This window comes from Pteropus medius, unplaced genomic scaffold (genome assembly GCF_902729225.1).
Source record: "Pteropus medius unplaced genomic scaffold, Ma_sr-lr_union100, whole genome shotgun sequence".
Taxonomy (NCBI): Eukaryota; Metazoa; Chordata; class Mammalia; order Chiroptera; family Pteropodidae; genus Pteropus; species Pteropus medius.
Window position 1 is genome coordinate 7910129 of NW_024344371.1, and position 22502 is coordinate 7932630.

Consider the following 22502-nt stretch of genomic DNA (forward strand, 5'->3'; position numbering starts at 1 on the left):
AGGATAAAAATTACATTATTTTACTGACCATTAACTAAAGGGAATCTATAGGAATTTCAAAAAAAGATAAAAAACTGACCTCTTGATCAAGGACAGTTGCAGTGATTTCTACTAGTATTGTAGGCAAATTGTGACCAACATCAGAATCACAAACTTCTTTTAACAGTGCTTCAGAGCAAAAATGAATCATTTTTCGAATCAGAGCAAGACTTGCTTTCCTTGAGAAGTAAAAGAATTTTAGAAAGTCATGATAAAATTAAATGCAAGTACACATTAATGAAAACTAAAATATCCAATCGGGTTTTATATGCTCTGCTAAAACGTACTCTCAATAAAAGAATACAAAAATTTAAGACAATACTAGCACTAGTTTATGATCATTTTTAGGTAATTTCATTTATTTCCTAATATGAATGTACTGAACTCATCAAAACTGAAATTATCTATAATTTTCTTACATGTGCTATTCTATTTTACATTTAAAACTAGCATGACTGTTAACATGCCATGATAATTTTAGAAAATCAAGTAAAGAGTAATGCAATTACTAACAGAATAAATGGTATAAATTGTAACTAACCTGTAATTTCCTATAACCTAAAATACAAAGCTCTAACAATTTATACCTGGTAGTTTATATGCAAATCAAATTTCAAATTAAGCATTTCTGTCATATGTCAAATTCAAAATCTATGTTAATTTTAAATATATTCTCATATAAATGTTGAGATCCTTATAATCCCATGCCCCCCAACATCTCCACTGTTAACAACTTGACATGCCTTCTTTCCCTACTATTTAACCACGGTTTTGTTTAGAACATATGAGATACTCAACAAGTCACACAAACCAATCTCAATTTTATAACAGCAACCCGTTGTTTTAAAATAAACACATATCTACACACATTTAAATTATAATAGCTAAGAGATCATTCTATTATATAAAAGCCAATAATTCATTTATCACATATTTCATAATATTCTAGGCCCTGCACTGCAGATATCATTGCCCTTGAGGTAACTTCCACAGGAAGGATGGAGAGGTAAAAATTGATACTGATACCCAAGAGAAGCATATGATACAGCTGTTAATTCTACAGCGTGTAGTCTCTATTTTGTGTATTTCATAACTCTCTCTAGGGAGAGATTGGTAAAGGGTACACAGTAAGTCCTCACCTAACACAGTGAATAGGTTCCACGACTTTAAGCCAAATGACGTATAACGAAACCAATTTTACCATAAGCTAATTGATATAAACAAGAGTTAAGTTCCTATAGCAACTCATCAACATTATAATGAAACGATGCCGAACTACATTATTCAAGGCCATGCTGCACAAACTTTCAGCTATAAGATAAATAAGATCTGAGGAGCTAATGTAAAACATGGTAGCTATAATTGATATCATTGTATTTTATCAATGAAATTTGCTGAGAGTAGAAAAATGTTCTTACCCCCTCCCCAAAAGAGATGAATATGTGAGGTGATAGATGTGTTAATTAACTAGACTAGACAGAGGAATCCTTTCACAATGTATAGGTATGTAGATCAAACTACCAAGACGTACACTTTAAATATCTCACAATTTTATGTCAATTATACCTCAACACAGCTGGAAAGCAAAAAAGATGTTGACAGCTTAAACTACAGCAGATACAGATGTACTAATTCACTACAATATTATTACTTTTTAAGGAAATTCTTAAATGTCTAAGGGGTAAAAATGACATCAGATTTTTAAATGTTTTATTTTTTATTAGTAAGGTATTGTTTTCCCAGGTTAGTTTTTTCCTGTTTCCTCTTGAGCACTGTGCATCTGTCCCTCGAAATGTGATTTTTAAAAAACTAATGTCATTGGCTGATTTAAATCGGCTCTTACATTTTTACCAAAAATTTTATGTGCTCTTTGTATAATAAAGATAGTATTCCTTGGTCATACTTTCTAACAAATACCACTCTGCCAGCCTATTTATTTGGATTAAGAGTTTATATTTATGGCACTTTTATGGCTGTGGGTAATATTGTTTCTGATATTATGTAATTTTGTTTTAAATAAATTTAAAATGACAGGACGAATACAAACAACTTTTGAAAGTCATTCTTCCTATCAAATTCCGATAAATATTTACCATTATTTTCTTTTTGTTTTCTAAGATTTTATTTTAAATCTTTTTTAATCCATTTACAACTAGATATACAATGTAAAGGACTAAGGTGATTTTTTAAAATCAAACTGCAAAGCAGATATTCTAGTACCATTTACTAAATAATCCTCCCTATCTCAAATGATCTATGAAACTTCTATTAGAATACATTCAATTTCTATATATATTATAATGCTCTATTTGGGGAGATACTCTATTCCATTGATTTTATAAACTCTTGTGCCAGTTATCAAAAGATTTAATTACTGAAAGTTTACAATAGCTATTCAGATTTTTCTTCAATAATCTCACTTATTCTTCCAGATGAACTTTAAGATCTGTCAAATTCTAAAACAAATTCTGTAGTTATTTTCTTTAAAACTCCATCGTCTTTCAATTTTGAAATAATTTATTTTAGATCACTTAACTATTCTTATCTAAGAACAATTTCCCCCTTTATCCAATCAATCTACCTTCCCTCAAATTGTGATTTTAAAAAAAATAATAATAATGAATTCTTGAAAATTTCCATTGCTAAAAATCTTGGTCTCATGTTTTGTTATAATAACTCCAAAGATGTTTATTTATCAGACCTCCAAAATTCAATATAGCCTTTCTTCAAAAACAAAGCGAGAAGTCCTCAGTCTACCTTACGAGAGATACATGTCAAATCATCATTTTGTACACTTTAATACAATGTTATATGTCAATTATATCTCAATAAAACTGGGAGATGGGGAACCTTACAGAGAATAATTAGGTTTTTACAAACTACTCCACCATTAAAACGGATATCCTCTGTTTTAAAGCTTTCGCCCATCTGTTGTGTGCCTTTTATGTCCTGAATTGACATTGTGCACAGGCCAGTACTAATAGAAAATAGCTGAAGTCCATATACATGGACTCGCCTTATAGTGTACATTTTTACTCTTTTGATCAAATTTCAAACAGAAACAGTAAAAAAATTAGGTTGTAATCTATTCCCCTTTGTTTTCAATACTGCTAAATACTTTTTAAATGAACTATCTTTTTTCAAATACTTCTTAATATTGGGCATTACGCTAAACACCTAATGCATTTCTAATTTTTATTCTCACACCTAAAGAGAATTAAGTAGTTATCTCCATCTTAGAGATGAACCAACTAAGATCATTTTGGACCCACTTTGAGCTGACTACAAAGCGTGAGCTCTCAACTAAGACATAATGCTATCTCACTCGCCAGTTACATGTGTCTGCTAATTACTACCTGTGAGAATTTAGCATCAAATGTGCAAAAGCTAAAATTGTGTTTAGACAATCTTCAAACATTTAAAAAATAATGATAGAAAATAACCATCCAATAAGAGAACTCTGTTATAGGGCACATACTTTCTAATTTTCTGATGGCCTTATAATGAAGCAATTCTATGCTAATCTAATATGTAATTTTCTGATGGCCTTATAATGAAGCAATTCTATGCTAATCTTTTATTGGCATGACAGCTAGACCTCTAAAATGTTTAGACCAAATTACCTTGTTCAAAATTAAACCTGCTCATTTCTTAAGATGATTCAAATCTTTTATAAAAACAAAACAAAAAAACAGTTGGCCCGACTAACACCTATACCTCATTAGCCGCTTGGGAAAGTACAAAACCAAGTTCTTAAATGTTCACAGTAATTTATTTTACTGCCATTTTTCTCCTATTTAAAGAAGACTACTTTAAAATGTCAACTCAGAATACAGGTATTTAAGGCACTTGAATCCTACTAAACTACATATTCTATTGATCTCCTAAACTTAAAATGACTAAAATCAAATTTTCAATCACTCAGCCAAAAATTCAGCAGTCATTCTTCACCCCTTCCTTTCCTTCATCCCTCACATAGTCATCAGTCCCTATAAAACCCATCTCCCAACCTCCTGAATTTGTTCTCACAAATCCAGTCCCCCAGCAACTATCTGGAGTTCATACTGCAATGAACCCTTAAGTAGTCTATTTTCATTCTTGCCCTTCTCCAGTCCTTTTCGCCACCAGCCTCCACTGTGATCTTTATAAAAATCACAAATCTGACTGTGACATATTTCCTCATAAGTCTTTAATGATCCTTCTTTAACTGTAGGAGAAAGTCCACAGTCATTATCATGGATCACAAAGGCCTTCATAGGTCATAAAGACTCCTATCTACCTTTTTAATATCATTCACTGAGCTAACCAAACATGTCCCATATTCCATTAATACCAAACTATTTGCAACTGCTAACAAAACACACTCATTCAAACAGTGAGGAACTATCTACTGAGGACCTACTAAATATCAAACCCTATTCTATACCTCCTTATCTTTGTGTAGGAATATGGCAGTACCCAAAGGCCAGCTCTCATGGAGCTTATTTTAGAGGGAGAGACAGACAATAAAACAAACAAAAAACTCAAAGAGCAAGATTTCAGACAGTGCAAGCGCAGTAAAGGAAATAAAACATTATGACTGATGTCAAAGGTATCTTAGGGATAAATTTAAATTAGGTGCACAAACATCAATGGATGTAACATTTGAACTGACATGAAGAAACCAACCATTCAAAAGACCAAGGTACAGAAAGTTTCCAGCAAAGGGAAATAAGTAGAAAAGCCCTAAGGTAAGGATATACCTGGAGTGTTCCAAAAATAGAAAAAAGGCTAGCCCAGTGTAAGTGTAATGGGCTAGGGGTTAGATAGTACTAAATGAGGTCAGAGAACTGAGTAAGGCTTATGTTAAGACTGCAAGTCTGAGAGTTAAGGAGTCAAGTTTTAGTTAAAGCCAATTAGAAGGTACTGGAAGGTTTAAACCAGAAAGTGATATAATTATGACTTTTAAAATAACAATCTAATATGTAAGAACAGATTATAAATGGGCAAGAGAGAAAGAGGAGAAACTAGAGTAGTCAAACTACAGAGTAGATACCTTGGACCAGAGTATTAGCAACAGATGGATAGAAATGGCAGACTACGAACACACTATAGAGGAAGAGCCATCAGGATTTGCACCAGGATCAACTGACTCATACCTCCATGCCTTTGCACATACTGGTACCCACCGATCCTTCCAAATCTGCCTACCGAGAAAACTCCCAAGTATCCTTTAAAGCTTAATTTAAATCTCACTTCTACGTAAAATCTTCTCCAATCTGCCCAGTCCAATTAGTTGTTAAATAATCTATATTCTCAGAGAACTGATTATATGTTTAATCTATCACTTACCACCCTGTATTATTACGTCTTCCTCACTAGCCTGCAAAGGTACAGTAAGCAAAAGCTAAATCTCGTTTCCTTGGGCAACTCCTCCAATGGCCATCTCATACTGACTCTAGCAAAAAAACCCATAAAGTTCAATAAATGTTTGCTTACTCATCAAAATTTCCCTAGAATTGATATTCAGAGCTACAAAAATTGTATTAGAACCTAGACTTCTTGATTTTTTAAAATATTTACGTCGGATCAGAAGAAAAGACTTATCTTTCCAATCTAATTGCCAATCTCACTTTTATTCTTACCATACCTTTTCAGTATTAAAAGAAACCTCAAATCATTCTGGAAAAGGGAGATAAATAAAACTATATAACTGGCATAATTTAACTAGTAAATACAAATAGTATGAACAATTACCTTATTGAAGGCAGCATAGTTTGCTGAAATGTTTGTGCAAACACTGGCAATAACCTTTTCAAGTATATGGGTGCCATTTCCGGATCTCCTTTTGGCTCATTACATTCTTCTTCATCTTTGTTTGTATCTTTCTTTTTCTTATCATCTCCTTTATTAACTGGACACATCCAATCCCCTGCAGACAAATATTGTTCAATAAAACGACTTTTTGGAAATTTTTTCTTTCGATGAAAAAACATTAAAATGTACCCAACTCCAAACTATTATTATCCCTAATTAACAATAATTAAACTGAAATTAGGATGTTGTAGCTATCGAAGTTGCTTGTAAGAATACTAAAGAACATTAGTAGCTCCAATGAACTCAATCACAACTTAAGGAGATAATTTTGGATATTCCATTTGATTCTAAATAATTATTTCAAAGAGGGTATGCATTCATCTACTTTGAAAACCTAAAAATTTGGTCCAAGTACTTACTTCATCTACATAATACCCAACTATTCTTTATGACATTCCCACAGCACTTAAACTTTTGATATGGTCCCTCTGAAATCATGCAGCCGCAGTTACAAAGAACACAGAACAATATACTGTTAAAGGTTTATCAAATGTAAGCATATATGTAATAATTATTTGATTTCACAGCAATAGTTCATTTATATAATATTAATATGTCTACTTCTATGTAAGTGAAGTTGAAAAGTAACAGCAGATGGTTTAAAAGAAAATATTTTACCACTCACCTGGAGATTGAAGAATAACTACTACTTCACTATGGCCCCTTTCTCGAGCTTTATCTAATGGAGTTTTCCCATCTTCATCTCTCAGATCCGGGTTTGCACCATGTCGTAATAGAGTCTAAAAAAGAAAAGCATTTAGTTTGGATATAACCATTAACGCATTATTACTTTAGTATTCAATTCTGCAATCTTTAAATCGTACTCATATACTTTAGATTGCATACTTACAGAATTACTTAATCAAGCAGATACCAATTCAAATCTCTGCCTTTGCACACATCACCATAAAAGTGGTCTAATTATAACTTGAAAAATTAGATTAACTTTACTTGGTTATTAACAACTCGAATTAAACATGTTCACATCTGAACCTGTCACCTTCTCTATCAAACTCCTCTTCCCAATTTCTTTACTTTAACATAGCTACTAGCATTCAGTTTATGATGTGGTAATCATCTTCATTATTTCCTACATTCTGCCAATAACCAAGTTAAATCAATTCTTCTAAAATGAACTACAAAATTTAGGTCTTAAATACAAATTCATACTATTCATCAATTTTTAATAGACATTGGATTCCCTCCCCAGCAGACTGTAAACTTTTTGGAACAGAGAACATATCTCACATTTTTCCTATCAGCCTCAGAGGTAGTTTTTTTGAACTTCATTATGATGTAATAAACAGATATACTTGACAAATAAATAAATCAAGAAAGTATGCAGTACTGCCTAAAAGTTTCAAACTATTGGGGTTTGAATCACAATAATTCAGTATTTCATCAAATCTAAGATGCCAGAGATTTACTCAATATATCTTTAAGTACTACTAAGAAAGAAAACACAAGGCCAATTAAATTTTGCAACAATCCTTTTTCATTGCTTGGAAATTATTTTTTAACTTACTGAAAGAACTTTTGTAAACTTAGATATTTTTTCATATATTACTTGAACAAATTAAAAATATAAATGAAACATAATATGTATAATTCTTTATAATTAATTACGATTTGATTCAAAGTCATCAATATGTGTACACAATGCTGTCATCAGTGCCATAAACAGCACTAGTGACAGCATTTCTGAGAGTGCTCCTCTATCAAACAGGATTTTTCACTCAAGTTACTAAAATCCATTTCTCAATTTTTGTTGCATGGACAGGTACTACCTATGATACAATTTCAATCTGTCTATAGCAATCATAAGACATTTTCCTACTTAAGAGATGTTAAAATGTATATGTGGAGGGGGAATGTGGAGGTATATCTTGGAATCAATTAAAAACAAAAGAACCTGTGAAAATTAAAATAAGATGTGTAAAATGCTTAAGACACTGGCTACCACAGAATACGTGCCTAGTGAACACTACCTATTATACCATTGTTAGTATTGGCAGCTATAGCTCACTGTGGGCTGATGTGTAATCAATATAGGTTAGGGTTAGATACAATTCATTTGGCTCCTTCTCTCTCACTCAGCCACTCATAACTGTGAAATAGTATGAGTCAAAAGAAAATGGCTTAATAAAAAATATTATCACCCTCGGAAGCATCATTTTCTCCAGAAACTAATTTAAACTGAAGGAATTCAAGCTTGAAGAGACCACCTTTCCCAGATTAGAAAGCTAAGTTATTAACAAAAATTTTCTTATAGTGTAAAAGTGACAATAACGGCAGCTACCATCTGAGTATCTATGTCATGCCGACTAGTACACTAAGTGCTCTTCATGGATTTTTTCTAATTATCACAATAAGCATGCTAGGAATATATGTGCATTTTGATAAAACTTCAAGTCAAATTTAAGAAACTTGCCCAAAGCGACTCAGCCTTTTTTGTTAATGAGCTGAGACTTGAATCCAGTTGTGTCTAATTTTGTAGCCAACAAACATTGCACTATGCCAAATTACTTCACAACAGAAGATTCTAGCAACCTAGATCATATATCTGGTTTAACCTTTATCATCTGACCTCTCTGAACCTCAATTTCTCCTAATCGTAAAAAAGAACTCTCCAAAGTCCTTTGGTAAACTAAGATAATATGACTCTATATGCAAATAGAGTATTTATCTTATTGTTAAACAGAAATAAGAGAAATATATACAGGCATAACTCACTTTATATTGTGCTTTAGTTTATTGAGCTGCACAGATATTGAGGTTTTTTTTTTTTACAAATTGAAGACAAGACTCTCCACCAGCAAAAAGATTATGACTCAATTTACAGGGATACTCGCACTTTACTACAATACTTGTGCTTTATCACAGTGGTCTAGAACCAAACCCGCAATATCTAAGGTATGCCTGTACAAAGTTATTCATTGCCAAGAGTAAGAAATTGGAAACGACCAAGTGTTTAGCAATAGATGAGTGGATAAACTTGCAGTACATCCACACAGGGTAAGTATGCAGATGTAAAAAAAGCTCTCCGAATATATAAAAGGTCTTCTAACTATATTATTAAATGAAAAAAGCAAAGTATATATCAGTGTATAAAATATTACATTTTGTATAAGAAAAAGAGGTATTAAGCATACATATTTACTTTTGCTTGTATCTGTATTAAGAAACTCTGAAAAGATAAACAAAAAGAAACAATAAAAAATGCCTACCTATAGTGGGCAAGGGGGAATGAAATGAATGAAGATGGCATGGAAGCATGACTTAATATAATGAAAGTTTTTATAGCATTCTAATTTTCAAAACCATGTAAATGTCAAATATTAAAATGATTTAAAAACCTCTATTTTACCTTTGCTACTTGAGGCCTTCCAAAACATGCAGCATAATGTAATGATGATGACCTCTGACCTCTATTAACATCAGCACCTCTTTCACAAAGAAACTCTACCTGTAAAATAATAAATAATCATAAATTGCTATGTTGGTATTTCTACCTTTGATTTAAAACATTAGCTTTTATTTATTAGCTTACCATTTCCTGAGTTCCAAAAGCAGAGGCCCAGTTTAATAGAGTCTGACCCACATCATCCATAAAATTTACTTCAAAGGCTGGAAATTTAAAGGAAGAAAAATAAATTTTTTAAAAGCCAACAAAATAATGTTGAACTTTTCTAAAGTGGGAACCATTTAAAGATTGTTATTAATAATTACTAAATACAGAGCCAATTTTAAACATTTAGGTAAACTATAAAGTAGTAAATAATCAGCAAATGTAAATTCTGCTAAGAGGAAGTATTCTAAAATTTTAAACCACTGAGGATTTGCAAAGCTTTAAGTCTTAAAAATAAATATAAAATAAGAAAGAAAAAAAACTATATAACACAACTCAACAGGATACCAGCTGCCTCATGCCATACTGTGGAAAAGAAACTAATCCACAACTGTCATCAAAAGAACACAAAGACAAGTCTAATGACTGAGAAGCATCTTTCATCACCTCATGAAACAATTTAAAAATGTACTATATATTACAATAAATCCCATGTCAGTTTCATTAATCTTGAGAAAATGACAGCCCTAAATTCAATGTGCAGTTCACCTTAGAACATGATTTCCTTCTGACATATAACAGGTAAATTTCATTTACTCATTCAACAAGTATTTACTCAGGTCTTACCATGCATCAGGCTGATACTCATACACATGAAGAGAAAGGAAGATATGAAAAGGGTTGGCTATTCTTTATCTGTCCTAATTACTAAAAATACTGTCCAAAATCTAGAAACTAGAAATTGCCTATATAATTCCTTATCTTAGTTTTCTTTTTATATTTTTAAAAAAAAACATTTTCTGACCTCCTGTGTCAATTGCATCTATAAGGGCATCGGTATCTTTACTTCGAATACAGTCAATAAGTTGCCGATGCGAGCGCTCCCCAGAACTATCCAATCTCCGGAGTCCTGGGATTCTGCCTGTAGATCCAGCACTAGACTTTGGCAAAGCCTTTCGTCCTTCAAATAATAGCACCAAGAGAAGGTCAACCAAACGCATGGTATCAAGCACACATCTTTCATCACCCTGCAATGCACTTTCAATTGAATCTGGAAGCTCTGACCTCAGGAGATCCTAGAAAGAGAATAGGAGAAAAAGAGTTTAACATATTTGCATGACATAAAAACACTTTTTCTGAAAGATTAAAAATCAAAGATTCAAAAACATTCTTACGTGTGTTACTACTGGAGAGCCTCTGCAAAGTGTTGAGAGCAGACTTACAATTGTTGAAACCTGGTTACTCAATTTGGAATCTGCAGCTGTAGAAGGTGCTCCTGTGGTGCTGCGACCTGGTTTGCAAGCTGATGATGGCCCTGATACAGTACCACCAGCAGCAGCCATTCGAGATAACAGCTCCTCAGTTAATCCATGCTTGGCTAACGGAGCTGGATCAACACCACGACGGGTAAATCGATCAGCTAGTGATGCAAAACATCGCAAAGCTCCATCTGAAACCTAATGATGTAAATAATATGCATATAAACAAAATTCACCTAAATAAAGAGCTAGTACTATTTATTTTAATACTGAGACAGTAAGAAAGGCAGATGTAGCAAAGAGATAAGGCATACAATTTGTCCAAATTTGAATCCTGGCTCCATTTTGCTAACTGTATGACCTGAGGATGTTACTTAACTGCGCAAGGCCTCAGTTCCCTTATTTGTAAAATGGGGATAATAGTACATACAATTCACTGTCTGAGCTTAAATAAGATGACATATGTAAAGAACCTAAATGGACAGTAAAACCTCAATCAATATTAACTATTATTATGTACAACTTTGCCAAGATAATCTATGAGTATCAATTGAAAATAACACCTGAATGATAAAAATCATTAAAAGTCAAGTTTTATTTTCTCACGTGCTAATTCAACAAAAGTTTACACATATAACACTTTAAATACTGTGTTATTTTACTCCAGAGATAACTATCTTTTTAAATCTATAAAATTGTGCTTAGTCAACAAATTACACTAAGTATAAGCACAGCTTTAAAAATTATGTATTTCTAAAACATTTAAATTTTAAGAATAAACATATTATCACCTTTAAAATTTTAAATGTTTCACTGGCAACCAAAAAGGGATTACCATACAGATATAAAATGAGAGAAAGTGAAGATGGAATTACCTCTACTTCATCAAGGAAAAGTTCAAATTACAGTATATCATAGTTACAAATAGGGGACATTATAAAATCACTTTTTGAAATCAAAGTATACAACAGTGATTTACTTACCTGATGATCTTCATGTTTTAATAAACTAGATAGAGATTCTACACAAATTTCTAAAGAAGAATCTTGAGGTTCCATTTTGCCACAGAGTCTTGATACCACAGCCATGGCAGAGTGCAAGGTATCTTTATGAACCAGGTGTCCACTGTCACGAATGAAGGTAAGCACACAATTCAAACCACCAGCCTCGAAGACTGCTCCTGATTCACGAGTGCATATCAGTTCTAACACCTGTAACAGTAAAACAAAATTAACAAAAGAATACAGTAAGTCTAATTTTAATTTTCCAGAATCACAGAAAACATAAAGCACCCTCCAAGTTTATTAGTAGCCACATTTAAAAAAGTAAAGCAAAATGAAAAAAACTAACTTTAATATTTTTAGTCCAATATATCCAAGGTATCATCATTTCAATATATAATGAATATAAAAATTATTTATCTATTTTACATTCTTTTATATATTAAATCTTCAAAATCCCATGTACATTTCATACTTACATCTTTATTTGGGTAGCCACATTTGAAGTGTTCAATACTCATATATGGCTACCATACTGGACAGTGAAACCTACATGGCAAGCTAAGACACTACAAGTAATTTAGCAAAAGTGTGTAAAGATTCTAGACATTAAAAACATTTTTTTAATAAATGCTAGCTTTACATTATTCATCACCCTCACTCTTACTCTATGAATCTCAAAACATTAAAAATCAACTTATTTTCTAAATTATGTTGACGTTTAAGGTGTTCAGATAGAACTAGAGTTAACAGAGTCCATAGATCATAAAAGCATACCAGAAATTTATTCTGAAAGCAAGAAAAATGTTTCAAGCAGGGAAATAATATGATCAGATTTACAGTTAATAACTGTGGGAAACAGAGTACAGGGAGAATGTAAAGGCAAATGCAAAAATTCAAGCATTAATATTCAAGAGATGATAGGGGCTTAACTAAGGCAATAACAGCAGAGACAAATAGGAGGAAATAAACTAAAAAAGGACTTGATCATTAATGACATGTAGAGTGAAAAAAAGGAAACAAGAGATAAAGCACAGATTTCTGTCTTCAGTGACTACATGAATGTTAATGTCAATTATCAGAGTAAGAGTTTATCTTTAGTGAAAGAATAAACACAGATATCAAGCTGGAGATGTCCAACAATCCTTTGAATATAGAGTCAAGAACTCAAGAGAGGTTAGGTCTAGAGATAAAGATGTGAAGGGCATATACATAAGAATGGTACTGGTGCTGATAGATAAGACTGTCTAGGCAAAGTCTATATAGTTTTAAGAAGGTAAAAGCAGAACCTTAGGAAATACTACCATTGAAGAAAGCATGAATTAAGAATAATCTGCAAAGGAAACAGAGAAAGGGAAAGCAGAGTGTAACAAAATAGAAAGAGTCTGAAAATATAGCAGTAGAGTAAAAGTGATATGATTAGGAGAATAAGGGAGTGAGGAGCTCTGAACAGGAAAATGGATACCTCCTCCTCTGAGACTTAAGACAGACAAATCTACAGACATAGAGGCAGAATGTCAAGACATTAACACCTATAAACAGCAGCTCTCAAAGTGTGAGGAAGACATTTTCAGGGTTCCTTAAAAACTTTTTCATAATAATATTAAAACAGTAATTGTCTTTTTCATTCTCAATCTCTCAGGAGTAGAGAGTAGAATTTTCTAGAAGCTAATGTGAAGTGTGATACAGGAACTAAATGCAGAAGCAGATATGAGGATTCAGCTGTCTTCTATTAAGCCAGACATTTTTTAAAGATACTCGCCAAAATGCTTAACAATGCTACTCTTCTAATATCCTATTTGTTCAGGAAATAGTTATTTTCACTAAAAATGTAATGCATGTTAATGTGATGAGTGTTATTTTCAGACAGATTGAAAAATATTTTAAATTTGTTTTAATATTTAATATGGTAAATATAAATAGATATAACCTATATAAACAAAGACTCTTTGGGGGTCCTCAATAATTTAAGACTTGTAAAGGGATCTGGAGACAAAAAGTTTAAAAATTGCTGACCTAGAGCAACAAGAATAATAAAAAGAATGAAACATGAATCATAAAAAGAGAATTATGTAAAATCTAAATGCATTCATAAGTAGTTCCAATAAACTACTGACCCAATATTGATGCTTTCAGAGTCACGTAAAGTTTATAACTAGCTACACCAAGAACCAAACAAAAAAGCTTACTCTAAAAGAGTACAGCAAAATAGTTAAATCTATGGGCCTTACAACAAGACTTCCTAATCTTCAAATTTACAATCTCCAAATCTTGGCTCTACCACTATTTGCATCACCCCAAGCTAGTCACTTAACCTCAGTATGTTTGAATTTTTTTCACTTATAAAATAGAAATGATATTAGCAGTACCTAACACAGAGTTGTCATTAAAGTTGTACGCCTGAAATTTATATATTAACCAATATGATCCAATTATTATCAATATTAACCAATAATAAGTTGTCCTAAAAATGATTACATGAGTTAATACATATGAAGTGTTTCGTATAATAGCCAGCACTGGTAGTCAGTGTTAGCTGTCATGGTGGAGGTTATTACCACTTTCATACAAAATCATTTTGGCTGAGAACGGGGACAACCTATCTCAAAAGTATTAGTGGCTATCAGGAACTGAAGAGCACTGAGGCAGCACAGAAGAAAATTATCACTGACCTACAATTTTCCTTCAAAAATAAGATTTCTTTTCCCAAGCCATACGCGATCTCCTATGGTGTCACAAGGGCTGTGACCTCCACTGTTCTCAATCACTCTCAATAAAGTGAGACTGATGATTCAAAGTTTATTTTATTAGCAAAATGTATTTTTTATTCTCTAAGTGATTTTCAAATGGGCCAATAAATAAGACTTACCTTTACACATTGTTCAGCTAAGTCTCTGCTAGTCCTGTTGTTAAGTTCAACCACAACCAAACGATTACAAAGTGCTTTTATAGCTCCATCTACCCCAACAATCCTTCGGGTGCATTCTGCAGACACATCCAGGTAGTATGTTATGGCACGGGCTGTTACCTCTAACACATTGTCTGGAGCACTTTCATCAAGAAAAATTTTGCAGAGGGCTGGTAAGAAAGTACGAGGAGGACATCTGTAGTAAAAGAAATCACATTATACCTAGAATTACTAAATTCTTAACATCAAAATAGTATCAAAATAATAGATAATAAAATTATAACATAATACGTCATGTTCAATACTATGTCTGTGTGTGTATTAGGTAATATTTTTCACATTGCTTTTGATTCCATAACAATACTCAGATGCTAATATCATCATTGCTGAAAATATCAAGTTGTAAACAGTTTATAAATGAGAATTAACTTGAAACCATGCTAAAAAAAATTCCTATTCAATACTCAGCTCCAACATCAACTGTTCTGAAAAATCTCCCCTAATCTCCCCAAATATGTACGTGGTACTTTCCTGTTCCTAAAACCTCATAAAAACAGTACCCACACTATATAATGTATCACTTTATTTCCTTATTTACATTAAGAGTCCCCAAGGGCCAGGGACATTGTTCAATTCATTTTTTATCGGAACAAATGCTGATTTGGGGTTTAACAAACCAGGGTAAAACAGAATAACAGCTGTGTAACCATTCTGGTTGTTTCCTCATTTGTAATACAAAGATAATATCTAAACAATAACTACTTTATATGAATGATATGAAGATTAAATGAAATTATATACATTAAACACTCAGTAATTAAACTAATTAACTTTAGCTCTCCTTCCCTCCTATGAACAGTCTACTGTGTGCTATATAAATCTGCGTAAGTTTTATCAAAAGCAGAATTTTTGAGGTATCGATATCCCCTATATTTAATCAAATTTAAAATATGAAAGACTATAATTTATATTTAGTAGAAATTTCAGTTATATTAGATGAAACACATTATTCTAATTCCTCTGCACAAACTAAACTTTAAATGGGCTACAGTAATAGCACTCTCCACATTTTAGTTTAACTATTTTTCCTCTAATTTTTAATATGTAATGTCTTTAGCAGCTTTTAAAAAATATCTGCATGAACCTCAAAGTAACTCTATTCTTCAATGTCTGCTTAGATGTTCATAACTTAAGGGGTCCAGCAGCAGGAATTTATCAAAGATTTTAAAAGCTCTCTTACATTCAGTGATTGACCAGACACTGATTAAACACAGGTGGTTTTTATTAACTAGCAACATTGGCAATCCTACATCAAGTAGTCACTTGTAATTTTTCTGAGGAAGAAATGCTTTCAGGCTAGAAGACAGATCCCTTAGTTTGCTGATAAGATCAGAAGACTGACTAGCATATCAGAATTTTAAAGTATTTTTGCTGCCTTCTACATATGCATATGTAATAAACCGAAGAGATGAGAAGAGAGTGTAAAAGTATTAATACTACTGCGGAACAGCATAGTCTAAAAAAGTAATGATATTTTCCTTTATAAATAGTAGCTTTTGGGTAAAGAATAACATATTAAAGTTGACAGTCCTGAATCAAATGACAAGAATGAATCTACTGTATGCTTTACATTAAAAATAATTCACCTATATTTCTTACCCAGTGCAAAAACTGCACACCAAGAAGTAAACAAAATTTAAGAGAAACTTTTAGTATAACTTTCTGTATTTCATGGGGAAATGTAGCACATATTTCTAATTTGGGGAAGAACTGTTCCCCACTGTGTTGCCCAGAATGCAATGAATCTCCTGAATGAAGAAGTATGGTTAAAGGATCAATTTGAAAAAACAAAAACAAAACAAAAACAGAGTTCTAAACATAGGCTCTCAAATTTTAACTATGATCAATTTTATTCTAAGAGAAAAATAAAGATGGTCTGCATACATAAGAGCTTATTTCATGTGAGCTATAATGAAAACCTGCTTAGTGAACTTGTTAAAGGTATGATACAAAACATTTATTGTACTTTTGGCTATTAGGAAAAAAATTGTTTTTCTAGCTCTTGAGTTACTTTTCAACTATGAGAAGATATTTAAGCATATTCATAAACATATACATATACATCTAACATTTATACATATATACATTAATACACATATACATTTATACATATATACATTAAACATTTAACATACATATAACATTTATACATATATACATTAAACATTTATACATATATACATAAACAAACATACATATATACATAAACAAACATACATATATATTAAAAAATCACTAATTTTTCAATTTAGAACCAAAGCTGGTCACAAAATCTCAACAATGTAAGCTATAAATTAAGAGGTAGGAGAAAACATGCCAATATTAATTAGTGAATTTTAAAAAGTTTACAATACTTGAAAGAACTATAGTTATATTACTTGAAAGTTCATATTGAAACTAAAATTATTAGCAAGTTTTTCCTAACATGCTGTGCTGGATATCCTGCTTTAATATAGCCATTATAATATAAACACGTAAGACCTTAAAACTGTCTTTTCAGTTGTTGGTTAGAAAATTTCTTGGTATCATTTCCAAAGAAATCCTAAATTCATAGATAATTCACCTTGGTCTTTGAATTCAATTTGAGCTTTAGGGTTGGTTACTCAACAAGCACTTGACTACCTTCCATTAGCAAGAACCTCAAGTCCTTTGCCTTTTTCCTGGGCTACAAACACAACCACAACATTCCTGGGTCTGAAGTCATGTCAATAGGGATTAACTAAAAACAATATTTACCTAATCAGGAAAACTGATCTCATTATAAATTTATGATCACTAGCTTTAAATGAGCAAAATGTCCAATACTACTGCCACATTTCTTCCACTGTGTGCAATGAGTATTTCATATCTTTTTTTCAATTTTCTCTTGACTTTGACTCCCTTGGTTTTCCACGGGAGCCTGTCCTAAGCTCCCTTCTCTTCTCTCTCAATCTGATCTCATCTATGGCTTTAGTTCATACACACTGTGAGCATAAATCTCATCCATATACTATGAAAACTCCCAAAATGTTATCTCCGTCCCCAACCAACTCATTTCACTATCTCATACATTTAGGATTATCACAAGCATCTTAAAATGAGAGCATTCAAAAAACAAAACTTCCAATATGTACCACTACCCCCTAATTGCCATCTTTATAAAGTTCACCATCCAGAAAGCCAGTTTTTTCCCCTCCATTTTTATCACATTATACATCCAATCCATCTGTTAAATCTCACCGATTTTCTCTCTAAAATATATCCTAAATTTGTTCACTTCTCACCACATCCTCTTTTACAACCTTAATCTAAGCCAACTTCAAACTCTTGTTCGGACTACTGAAACAGCCACTTAGACATCCACATAAGAGATAAGTCTAGCACCAGTGTTGAGGGTATCTCTACAGGGAGGAGGGTATCAGTATGGCATAGGATGTCACAGCATGAGGAAGGTGAAGAGGGCATCTGTGCAGGGGAATACCCCAGTAATGGGCAATTGATACATATAAAGGAAATGATCCGATAAATATATCAAGGATAATGGAAACCAAGTTTCTGACTGCAGAACAGAGTTGCAAAATTAGAAAGAGAAAACTAAAATGAACCCTGTGGTGTTATATCAGAATTGGGGGTATTGGTATAAACTCATGATTTTTAACAGATGGAGATAGATAGAAAAATAAAGATGCTAATGTGTGCTGATCTCTCTGCCTAAAATACTTTTCCCTTAACTCTTCCCATAGCTGGCTCTTTGTCAATGTTCCTATTTCAGCCTAAATGTCACTGCCTCAGCTTTCAGACTTACACTTCCCAACTACCCAAAACAGGACTCCTGGTTTTTTTTCGTCTTAATTTATTTCACAATTTACATTTTACTTTTTGTTATCCATTGTATTCTCTCCTAAAAGCCTATAAGCTCTGCAGTAGGGATTTCTTATAGCACCCAGCAGAGTTCTCTGCACATAGGAGACACTCAAGTTTTGTTAAATGACCGATATCAAGAAAAAATAAGAACCTGTTTGCTTATGGAAAGAGAAGCCAAACAAAAAGAAATCCATCATCTCCCTTACCAACCTACTTCTCCGCCCCACATAAATTCATTCTGGCCCAATCCTTATCAAATAACCTACTTCCCTCTACCCACCCACCACCACCTCACACCATTCCACCGCACAAAAAAGTGAAACCATTTCCATCTTTTTATACTCTAGCAAAATGACTAGTTTAGACTATAGCCCAAATTGCTCTCCTAAATCCCAAAACTGCAGAACCCAAATGCCTCTCCCTATTCACCTATCACAACGTGAAGATGTTTCTGGAACCATCAAATACAATCCGCCCAAAACTAAACAAAGTTTCCCTATCAAAAACCACATCATTTATTCTCTAACCTACCATCAACACCAGTCACTTAAATAAAAATCACAAAATACTTCCAAACTCTTGTTTCTCAAATACAAAATCTAATACCTAATCTTGATGGTTTTACCTCCTAAATCTGTTTAGTATCTGCCCCTTCCCTTGAATTCCAACTTTCATTATTTACCTGGATTACTGCAACAACTTCTTAACTAGAACCTCTCACTAGACTCTCCAGTCCATTTACTACTCTATCACCAAAGTTATTTTTCTAAAATACAAATCTGATACTGTCACATCCTGCTTAATTCCTCATCAGTTCCCCTACTACCTTGAGTATAAATCCAAATTCATCACGATTACAATCTCGTCTGTCCTCAACCTCATTCGTTGCCCCGCTCCACTCCACACACAAACACTCCACTCCTGCTTTACCAAACAGAATTACTCATTATTTCCAATCTAAAGTTTCCAGATTCGCATGTCCTTGCACATGTCCCCTCTATAAGAAACAATCTTATCCCTTTCTCCTCTTTTTCACTTGTATTCCTTTTCAATGCAATTTTTAAATTAAATTTTAAAATTTCAAGAAGACTCAGGTCAGAAAGTACCTCCTCTAGGAAGCCTGCCTGAGACCAATCTCACTACCCATTCTGAATTATGTTCCTCTTGGGTGGCTTCAGAGAGCCCATCAATCAAAACCATCAATCAAAAGCATCCATCAAACTATATTATATTTTGCCATTTACCTGTCTCATCCATGAAAACATGAGCTACTTGAGAATAGGGTCTGTACTTTATCTATTTTCCTACAACCAAGCCCAGTAATTTTTATCTCGTGGACACCTAAATATTTAATAAATGAATGCATGAAAATAATCTGTCTCAAGAAATTCAGTTTAACAGAAAGACAATGTAAATATAATGAGTGCCATAATAAAAACCTAAAAGTAGGTTAATAAAAAGTGCTGAGGAAAAGCTCAACTCATGGAATTTACAGAAAGAGGGGCCTCACAAAAACAGAAGTCAAGGTATTCTCTGACTTGAAGAGTTATTATAAAGATTTAGAATAATGTATATAAAATATGTAATACAGGGTTCAGGACATAAAAGATGCTCAATAAATCATATGGCAGAAGTTGGCCAAGCAGACAAGCAGACAAGCTCTTGCATTCTAAGTAAGAATAGCATGTGCAAAGGATGGAAGCATGAAGAATTATATTATCCCCCATCCAACATATCCATATATTCTTTTTTTTTATAATGTTATTTTGATACTCTTCCAACCCTTTGAATCTGAGCAGATTTATGATTATAATGAAAGTGACCACTTTGTGACTTCTAAAGCTAAACCAATAAAAGCTTCTACTGGCTTCTCTTGGTACTCCTCCTCTTGGAACACAGCCACCATCCTGTGAGGAAGCCCAAGTAGACACACTGCAAGGCCAGCAGGTGTTCCAACCAGATCCCAACCAGAAAAAGCCAATATTCAAGGCATATGAAAGAACAAGTAATCAGATGATTCCAGTGCCTAATCATCAGCTTTTGTTATTCACAAGTAGAATCATATTATAAATATTATCCTGTAACTTGTTCATTACCTTAATCAATATGTTGTAACCACCTTTTTACATTAATACAGATGCAGTTCAATCTTTCTAATGTCTACATAACGTCCAATTTAATGAATTGCCTAGAGGTTTCCAGTTTTTTACTAACTTGAAACAGTGAACAACGTTGAAGTATATCTCTGCACACTCGTATCAGTATTTATGAAGGAAAGATTCTTAGAAGTATTTTTGTGTGTATATTTTTAATTTAGCAGATATCAAACTTACTTTTAAAGAAGATATTCCGAATGTATAATCCCAACAGAAACATTTAGAGTATCTATTTCCCCATTCCTAGGCCACAAAGAATGGTACTACCTTTAAATTCTTGCTAAATTGGTAAAAAATTTTTAACTTCATTTCATAAAATTTGGCTAGCTCTGACAGAATTAACTTTTACAAACTCTCACCAAGAAAACAAAAAGAATCTAAAGTTGTACACACACACTAAAGATATAGTCTCTAACTAAAATAGCAAAAGTCATAATAAATTCCAAAATAAATTCAGTTATTCATATTTTATTTCTGCATGTTTGATATAGATTTTATTTCTTTATGGACATGTAGATAAAAAATATGAAACTATCACACTGGGCATCTATTAACATCATTTAAAATTTCATTCAGATTTCTCCTAAAAAATAAAAATTACAATTTACTAACCTACTCATTCATTCCTTCAAGGAATGAAAACTTGTTAACATTATCTTCAATTAGATTTTCCTACAATCAACTCTAAACTTCAAAACCATCAAAACCTCTACCAAAAACAGTACCATTGTGAAGTTAGTTAGAAGATAATTTTATACAAACATGTTTGGCCAGACTTCTAAAAATAATTAAATGTTGTTATTTCAAACAAATTAGTAAACTCTGATTTTCCTTTATATGTTAACTTTAGAGTCAGCAGTTCAAAAAATAAGTTATCAGGCAAAAATGTATATACAAAGATGCTCACTTGTGAGCATGTTTTATAATGCTTATACATATATAAAACCTGTATCTAATAACAAAGTCATAATTAAGTATAGACACATAATAGAATATAGTATTTTTAACTGTTTACTAAGAACTTGTTATGATAGAAATATTATTTGGTAGAAACAGTAGGTAAAAGGGACAAAATCATATCCATTATGGTGTTCATCGTGAGAGAAGAGACTATAGCAAAAAGTTAAAATGGGTAATTTCTAGATGGTGCAATTATAATTTTCATTCTCTAAACTTTGACTTTTCCAAATTTTGAAACTAAAGTATTTCATAACTCCTAAAAAATGAATGTAAAGTCTGGGGCTAGTCAACTGGAGTAAGCTTATCTTACAGCCTGTCTCTCCCAATAATTACAACCAAAAACTCTGGACAGAATGCAAAAAATGCAACTATCTGAGGACTCTGAAAAAATAGACAACAGCAGATGAATTAGGGAAGGAAGTCAAAACTTAAATAATGACCCTTGATGGAAGTGAGTTTCAAGGGCTTTTTTCCTCTCCTCTTTTCTAGATTTGACCCCTGGATAGGCCAAGTCCCAAAACTATATAGCAGAAGCACACAACAAAAACTCTGAAAGGACCAAGAAAAAAGGATCTCTGTTAGCCAGAGGGTATGGGAAGAAATTCCTGGGGTTTTTTCCTCCCAGCCTGGCCCCAAGGCCAGCCCCAGGAATAAGCCTTGGACTAAACCCTGAGTGACATGGGCACAGTAGAGTGGAGGTGCCACATGCACCTCCAGCCCATGAGAACTGAGAACTAAGAAAAGGAACTCCTGTGGTCAAAAAACCGCATGAGAGGAATCCTATTATTTTCTTCTCTCTTTTCTCTCACTACTTATACCTTCAGGGAAGCTCCAGTCGCAGAAAGTGTATGA

At 32.8% G+C, this 22502-nt stretch overlaps 1 protein-coding gene across 6 annotated transcripts in view; it reads right to left on the reverse strand.

Annotated features, from left to right (window-relative positions):
• HECTD1 (HECT domain E3 ubiquitin protein ligase 1) overlaps positions 1 to 22502 on the reverse strand; it is an 80845-nt gene that overhangs the window by 44814 nt on the left and 13529 nt on the right. For all 6 annotated transcript variants that reach the window (XM_039870467.1, XM_039870465.1, XM_039870464.1 and 3 more), the window contains exons 3-11: positions 14593 to 14827; positions 11706 to 11933; positions 10639 to 10920; positions 10269 to 10539; positions 9446 to 9522; positions 9263 to 9361; positions 6521 to 6635; positions 5776 to 5950; positions 80 to 218 (exon numbers count right to left, since the gene is read on the reverse strand). In XM_039870467.1, coding sequence (XP_039726401.1) covers positions 80 to 218; positions 5776 to 5950; positions 6521 to 6635; positions 9263 to 9361; positions 9446 to 9522; positions 10269 to 10539; positions 10639 to 10920; positions 11706 to 11933; positions 14593 to 14827 — 1621 coding nt within the window. The remainder of the gene's footprint in view (positions 1 to 79; positions 219 to 5775; positions 5951 to 6520; positions 6636 to 9262; positions 9362 to 9445; positions 9523 to 10268; positions 10540 to 10638; positions 10921 to 11705; positions 11934 to 14592; positions 14828 to 22502) is intronic.